The sequence below is a fragment of the Octopus bimaculoides genome, chromosome 12 (genome assembly GCF_001194135.2).
Source record: "Octopus bimaculoides isolate UCB-OBI-ISO-001 chromosome 12, ASM119413v2, whole genome shotgun sequence".
NCBI lineage: Eukaryota > Metazoa > Mollusca > Cephalopoda > Octopoda > Octopodidae > Octopus > Octopus bimaculoides.
The window spans coordinates 47,460,877-47,469,697 of record NC_068992.1 but is presented as its reverse complement, the minus strand read 5'-3'; the positions used below and the strand labels follow the sequence as shown (position 1 = coordinate 47,469,697).

General features: G+C 35.7%; 1 protein-coding gene across 3 annotated transcripts in view; it reads right to left on the bottom strand.

Annotated features, from left to right (window-relative positions):
* LOC106878436 (limbic system-associated membrane protein) overlaps positions 1-8,821 on the bottom strand; it is a 351,903-nt gene that overhangs the window by 34,544 nt on the left and 308,538 nt on the right. For all 3 annotated transcript variants that reach the window (XM_052972176.1, XM_052972178.1, XM_052972177.1), the window contains exon 4: positions 2,102-2,254. In XM_052972176.1, the coding sequence (XP_052828136.1) occupies positions 2,102-2,254 (153 nt within the window). The remainder of the gene's footprint in view (positions 1-2,101; positions 2,255-8,821) is intronic.

The window sequence follows — 8,821 nt, the reverse complement described above, 5'->3', positions numbered from 1 at the left end:
ACACACACACACACACACACACACACACACACACACACACACACACACACACAACACAATAGCATACTAGACTGCATTAATTCTAAAATTGAGGAAAGTGCATCTAGCTTAGATATTGATTATATAATTGAGTATTTAGCATTATAGAAATGGAGTGTCACCTTTAAGGATGATAAAAGTATTTTCCTGAGCAATCCACCCACTGTACATATCAAAGCAAATAATCGTTCAAATAGGTATTGTTATTAAATATTTTTTTAGACAAAATAATCACTGAAATTAAAGACATTTTCAGTTTACCATTATGGAACAACAGTATTTCAGTTTATAAAGTGGTTCAATAACACCTAATAAACAAAAGATATATTCACCCAGTTTGATATAATAGATTATTACCCTTCAATTACCAGATTCTGGCTGCAGAAAACATTAACTTTCATTAGCAATCACATTTCCATTAGTGAAACCGATATTAAAATCATTATGCCAGGGAGAAAATTGCTTTTATCATTCAGTAAAGAAAGATGGTAATTCTTCCTTTGATGTTAGTATGGGGTCAAGGGTCTCGGCAGAAATTGGTGAATTAATCTGTCATTTTATATTACTCCCGATACGCACGGAGTTTTAATTTTTTTTTTATTGGACGGTTTATACCGTAATGATGGTTCTCTAAACTGCGTCATAAGAAAATTTATTTAATGACCTGAATTCAAAAATTACTGTTAACACCAATGCTAAAATAGTTAATTCATGACATCACATTTAATTTATGTTCTTGCAAATATCTCCCTTATAGATAACTTTAAAAAATTAGTTTTACCACAACAATTCCTACCAACCATCAGTCGCCCTAAGAGATCATTAAAAACTATTAACCCTTAATTCTCTAGAACCTCATTTGATGAAAATGTATTCGACTATACAGCAGAACGCCATAAAACAAACCTTTATCATAGTGTGATTTGAGAAGCAATAAGAAGACTCCTAGACCAAAAATACTGAATACTCAATATACTCTAGTGAAATATTCCTCATAATTTTGACGTATTTGCTTTGGTAGAATTTACCCAAACACTGTAGAAAGACACTGTATCATCACAAATACAATAAAACCTTTTAGCAAAGCAATTTGAAGGTCACGTATTCTAATCTAGCTAAAGTTGTGGGATCCTTATAGAAAATCAACCGTATATAATCAACACATATTTTGTATTGAAAACAGAACTGTGTTATTGTTTTATCTTTTATTATTGTTGGTGATACATTAATGTTAGATTAAATATCACCACTAAATTTAAATATATTGTTGAAACTTAACCAGGTAAGAAGCTAAAAACAAACAATGAAACTGATAAATCCTTTTGTTTGTGTGAGGGTTGGAAACTTCACGACTCCAAATGTCATAATATACTCTCACGACGCTTTACTTTGTACTTGTAAGCGACAATAATAATGCATTGCGTCACACAGCATAAAACCCTACATAGGAAAAAGTTAGTAAACAATTCCTGTATAGTATATAGAATCCCCGAGAAATTTAGGTGATTTATGGTTAAACAATGCTGATAGCACAGTATATTGCAAACGGATAAAACACGCCGGCTAGTAACAGAAATACGCATCAACAGTCAATAATTAAAATGCAGGCGGAAAAGTCTACTCCAATCACATTAACCTCGTCTATTCTAGAGAGGCTAGGACCTAGCCAACACCACTTCGTTCAGTATATCAAGACAAGGAGGCGATGGTTTGGTGGAGTGTTACCATTCCTAACAAGCTGTTGGGAGTCATGCGAAAAAGAAAAGAGAAAACTAGAATGCATTCGTGTTTTCATTACATCATCGATAAAATCTGATACTCACACACATTCTTATACACACACACACACACACACACACCCACACACACACAATGCTCTTATACGCAGACACATATACATAAAATGGTAGTGTGCCGTATTAGCCTTAAATATGATAGCCAAGGCAGACTAAAAAACATACATACACACATACATACTTACAACACATGCACGTAGATGTATATACATGTGTCAAAAACAGCATGCTATCAAGTCGTTTTAATCAAAATCCGAAGCACTTACTTTCCATTGTAGAATAGTCATTACTGGCTGATTGTCGATACCACGTGACGTTTGGGTGTGGAATACCAGTAACATTGCATATTAATGTAACTGTGTCACCTTCTCGTACCTCCATATCTGTACTGGACAAATGACTGATTATTGTTGGTGGCACTGTGGTAGAAAAGAAAAAAAAAACAAGCAAACACAAAGGTGAAAAACATGAATATTAAAATATTTAATAACATAGAAACACATGTACGTACATAAATGCTTACATATATGCATATACATATGCACATCTATCGATCTCGCACGACATATATGTGTGTGTGTGCATGCATATACATACATATACAAAAGGGTACTGAAACTTTCAGGTTCCGTCTACCAAATCCAATCACAAGGCTTTGGTTGTCCCAAGGCTATAGTAGAAGACACTTGCCCAAGGTGCCACATAGTGGGACCGAACTCGGGACCATGTGGTTAGGAAGCAGGGTCCTTACCACACAGTCACTCCTGCGCCTGGGAGCCACAAACACACACATTTATTCGAATCTATATGAAGCCCTGTGCGTGGTAGTTTGCAGTGCAGAAAATATATCAAGAGTAGAGTAATCCTATTCATAATATATTGAAGCTTTATCTCTCCGTTCTCCCATCTGTAATCCTGAAAGCCAGCCTCTGTGGAACACGCCAGAGTTCTACAGTGGTTGGAGAAATTATTCTAATTAATGTAAAAAAAATAAAATGTTGAGCAATATAAATAAGTAATATTAGCTGCAGCTCATGTATTATAGGGAAAGTGACAGTTTATATTATGGAAAACCAGCAGTTTACATATTTAGCGCAGATTTAAATTAGTAATACATTAATTTTTGCGATGATAGCATAAATGACAGCAAAGCTTTACATCTTCGTATTAATGCTAAGAATTTGAATATCATATGGTTTTAGATCATAATTTCGCAATTAAAATTAAAACTGAGCATAATTTGGAGGCAAATGATAGATTAGTTCACTTAAGCACGGCTCTCTTGCTGAGTTTAGCTGAATCATATGTTCCTTTAGTTGTAATGATTTTAATGATGACTGGATGTAAAACAATACAAGCTAGTCTGACACTGGGGATGTCATCTGTGTGTGTATCTGTGTGTGCGCACCAGTAGCATTTGTATGTATGTGAGTATTTAACATCCTCTTAGAACTTCAATATAACAGAAGATAAAAGATACATAGATGTATGAGTGTGCGTATATGCCAGTAGCATTCGTTTGAATCTCTCTCTCCTTTTCTCTTTGTATTGCACGTTCAGTGTTATCATCCTCTCTCCACAGCGTGATAGATTGGTGTGATAGATTGTTTATACCGCAGGAATCTGTCCTTAGCACTGATATAATATATAGATGCTACAATAACTTGTAAACTATAAGCTACAGTGGTCTGAGTTAGTAGTAGAGGCTCTGGTTGTCTCACAACAGTATTTGTACACGCTTTTCTATTTTCAATGTTTATGAAAACTGCCTCAGTTGGATAGGTCATGCGACGTAAACAAAAGATGTGTGAACTGTATAAGTTCAAATGATCTGTGGTATCGCAATTGATAGCTGGTTTGCTTGGCTGTTCAATATATTTATTTGTAAGAGGTCTGACTTGTTCTTCTGGTAACTAGGCCATCTGCGGTCATTCTATGAAAATGTCAGTGAGAGGTACTTGTTTGTAGAGAAGCCAGAGCTGTTGAAGCGAAATTCTTCAGAATACCAGTGAATAGAAAAGAAATTTGACTCTTTGAAATATTCTTTCTCTTGTTTGGGTCAATACATGAACGCTAAACTCGATAATTCAGAATAGCTGTGTGTTGTAATGTCATTATACGTGTCTTGAAACCAATGGACATCTGAACCCGAAAACTATGGGTCCATAACTTATGTAAATCGTGTCTATAAATTATGCACAAATTCTTTGACTGTATTTGCCTGATATAGCTTTGAAACACAAATTGGTGACTGGTAAGCAGACTAAAAGAAAGAAAGGGATCCGGTTTTGTGCTGTGCAGTTCCTAATCAGCAACGTTGAGGATCAAAACAGCAACTCCGAAGCCTGCTGAATGTATAGCCACGCTATAGACAGGTTTTTATTTCTGTCCGTTACTTATTGATGCTAGAGTCACTACACCTTACCAAAGTTCACATGATCAACAGAGCTATCGATGAGAACTGAGGCAACTACCATTGTCACAAACAGAATTAGGTTATTGATCGGAATATTCCAGAGTGACAGCTTATCTGTAATATTGTTTATTCCAATAAGGAACACCTTCTAAGACCTGTTTACGAAATGACAAGACTGCATATTTGGATATGTAAAGGAACAAAGAATTAATGTCAGCTACACGTTGTTTTGTTGATAAACTTAACATGTATTCCTGTAATATTCACAAAACCTAAAGACATACATATTTCTCACTGGACAAAGGAATGGGATTTCGTAAAAATAAATGCTCACATTTTGTAGTCAAGAAAAGATTATCCAAACCAGACAAGAAATACATAATACGAATGGTTTGTATTTTTCGAAAGAAGAATACCAAAATTATCTCGATATTGATTGGGTGTTGGGTATTGTTGCTGTGATTAAAGTTAGGGTGGCAAAAAATATTTCTATATTTCGGAAGTCATGAAATTCATAGCCGTTCGCGTTCAATAATTTTGCTGTGCCAATGCTGTTATCGTCATTGGTAATACGGGACAGTGGAGGCGCAATGGCCTAGTGGTTAGGGCAGCGGACTCGCGGTCATAGGATCTCGGTTTCGATTCCCAGACCAGGCATTGTGAGTGTTTATTGAGCGAAAACACCTAAAGCTCCACGAAGCTCCGGCAGGGGATTGTGGCGAACCCTGCTGTACTCTTTCACCACAACTTTCTCTCACTCTTACTTTCTGTTTCTGTTGTGCCTGTAACTCAAAGGGTCAGCCTTGTCACACTGTGTCCCGCTGAATATCCCCGAGAACTACGTTAAGGGTATACGTGTCTGTGGAGTGCTCAGCCACTTGCACGTTAATTTCACGAGCAGTCTGTTCTGTTGATCGGATCAACTGAAACCCTCGACATCGTAAGCGACGGAGTGCCAACAACAACAACAACAACAACAATACCGGACAGGACACTTAAAGAGATCGGCAACTTGGACATCAAGGCTGAAAATATATTTACCAATACAGGTAACATATACATCAAGAGTGATACTAAGGGAAACTGTTGAACAGGAATTGAAGCAGGGATATAGCGTCGGCAAAAATAGCATTGAAATGCACGCATCGTATCAGTCAGAAAGCAGCTATTAAACAGTAGCCAAAGGATAAATGAGCACATCAGCACAAGATTGAATATAGAGTAGGTGAAGGACTGTAGTATAGGCACTCTATATCCACAGCCGTTCCACGTGAACCAAGGGTTGCTGACCTAAACTAAGTAAACAGAATCACTTATCATAACAGTAGAAATTATGCTTGGATGCATATCCAGCAAGTTAGAGGATAGCAGCAGAATTTGCGGAGTGAGTAACCTTTCGTAGCTCTTTAAAAATAAAGAAGAACTGGCGTAACATTCCAATTACAACACGCACTTGCTATAAACACAATAGGCCAAGTATTCTTCTCCGGGAGAGAGAACAAAAACATGCATTGTTACAGAGACCAGCTGCACGGAAATGTGAAAAATAAACCAACAGAAAATCTATTTTGCAATAATGAACTTACAGCTCTTGTATCCGCGCAATTTATTTTCAGTTGTATATATTACCATAGGTGTAATGATCTATGCAACGACAAATTTACACAGAAATCTTGAAATGCTGGGATTTTAAAACAAATTAACAAAGTAATTCGCATTCTTTAAATGCAACCGATTGGCAATAATTTATCAAACATTTCAAGAGAAGATTTGTCAAACATTCCAAAGATTTTCAAGTTCAATTTGCTAAATATGTACATCATCTAATGTATGCATATGACATACACGTATGGTAATTAGGAATACGAAGAAGCACATACACGTATACACAAAAGATGAGTGTAAATATATTCACATCATCAAAGGGAAGCATTGGCTATACACCCAACTACACCGGGCGTACACATAGGGAATGCACATAGGGCATACACTCACGTGCATAAAAATGATCACGTACTTAAGAGGCATGTGCACTCATGACATGAGTGGAAGTATACCTATGCTTCCATACACGGATATATACAAGCAATAACTCATATATTACAAATCATTGAAACTCTCTTGATAAAGCAAACGTTTCATTAATGACCGGATTTAGCTCTGCGAAGAAAAACTTGAATAAATATCGAAGAAAAAATGCCAAGATACACACAAAGATATACACAAACGTACGTGCAAACAAGTACATACATACATACATACATATTAATATGCCGATGAGATATGATGTAGCTTGGGCATTGTATAATGAGATTTATCGGAAGGATAACCCCGAGGACAAAGAAATAAGAACTCACAGTATGGTAGAAGCTATAACCACTCATTATAAAAGGGAGTACTGGTGGAATGTCCCAGTGAAAATCTCAATAAAATATAAATGGAATAAACCTGATATAGTGATTTGGGATAAAGAAGAGAAACTGTGTACAGTTGTAGAATCAGCTGCCCAGCGGATGTTAGCATAAAGCTGAAGATCAACGTAAAAGAGAAAACTTAACGCTCAACTATTGAGAAATCAATAGTTACTCTACCTAGATCACAAGTTCAGGTTTATACCTGTAATTATTGGGGCACTGGGATATATAACACACAACCTAAATACCAATCTTGAGAAATTAGACTTCTCAAGACCAGAAAGGAGAAAGCTGATTCGAAGACTACAGGTCCAAGCCATCGCTGGAACTGTAAAAATGTGTAAAACTTTCCAGAAGTTTATCATTTAAGTATATATGAGCATGTATAGATATACAACTGTATGCATAAAAATGCATACATAAAACAAACATACAAATCTGCACATATACATACATACACACACAAATACCTTGTGATAGTTGAAATTCCAGTGAAAGAGCCTTGGATCTAGGTTAGAAACCGGCTCTTTCTGTATTGGCAAGAAATCTTGAAATAAAACTGAATAATGACATACATATTGTGTATATATACATTAATGCATATGTATGTATGCATATGCACATATATTATGCGTACATGGACACACATATGCCCTCACATTCACACGCACACACATACATAGACATGAATGTGTAGAGGTACAAATATACATACAGATATATTTGCATATCTATATAACAATGTGTCTGTGTGTTTATTTTGTTATGCAGTTTATGTATATAGTCTATGATTTTATGCAAAGCTAGTTCCCTTATATACACAAAATAGCACATACACATACGTACATTCTAGATTTATGAGGTTATAATGTTACCTCGTCAACAATTGACCAACATTAATTTCTTTTTATCCCCAATGTTTATCTTAAATATCCATTATATAAAACTAACATCAACATTAAACTACAGTTATGTCATACCATAAAAAAGAAAGTGACTGACAAATTAACATTTTTTTTCTCTCCTAGCTATTGTTCATTATTGCACGCTGCTCCCATCCCAACTGATATTTGACATCTGAACACACACACATATATATACTCTTTACTCTTTTACTTGTTTCAGTAATTTGACTGTGGCCATGCTGGAGCACCGCCTGTAGTCGAAAAAATCAACCCAGAACTTATTCTTTGTAAGCCTAGTACTTATTCTATCGGTCTCTTTGCCAAAGCGCTGAGTTACGTATGTATATATATATATAGTTATATATATATATATATGACTTGACGCGTAACTGTCTTTACCTGGTGAATAGTTACCATGAAAAACATAGCACCGACTATCAGTTGAGTCTTCGTGCACAGACACTGATAAGATACGTCGGTTAGATGACCAAAATACCTCAAATTGTATTGATGTAGAAACGAAACCACAATGGAATGGCTAAGGCAGATCATGGTAGGAGACTTAGTTTAGACTGCGAAAGGTGTGGGCAAAGTTGGCAAAATGAAGATAGAGCATGAGAGAAGAGTTAATTAAGACCATAAGGAAAATATTAAATTGGACTATAATGGAAGTGTTAAGTAAGACCAGGATGTAAGTATTAAGTTAAACTATGATGGATGAGGTAAATTAGACCACGATGCATACGTTAAGCTAGAACACGACGGAAAAGTGAAGTAAGACCATAGTATGAGGATTATCAATGTTGTTATAATTAAAATCCGAGTCTTGCTGTGGAAGTTAGACTGTGGTAGAAAAGTTAATCCTCTTGTTCTTGCTAGAGTCTAAATTTTACTATGAAAGTTAGACTGAGAGCAAAATGGTTAAGAAACCTTATCCATATTTGCTTTTGGATATTGTTAACAAAAACAGCAACAAAAACACACACACAATAGATGAGCCAGAGCCTTTGTCATGCATATTATGATGTAAGTGTTACTGTGCAAGACACCGTGAGAATTTAACAAACGTGTGTCTTTATTTCAAATAAAATATTGTTTTGGAAATAAAGCAATATTCGAACAGTTAACCCACACTGCCCGGCACCTGAGATTGTGTTAAAATCGTTAGTACTACATATTATCGACATAAATGAAATGACCAACAGAAAATGAGATATAACGATTGAAAATAAATGAGAAATATACAGAAAC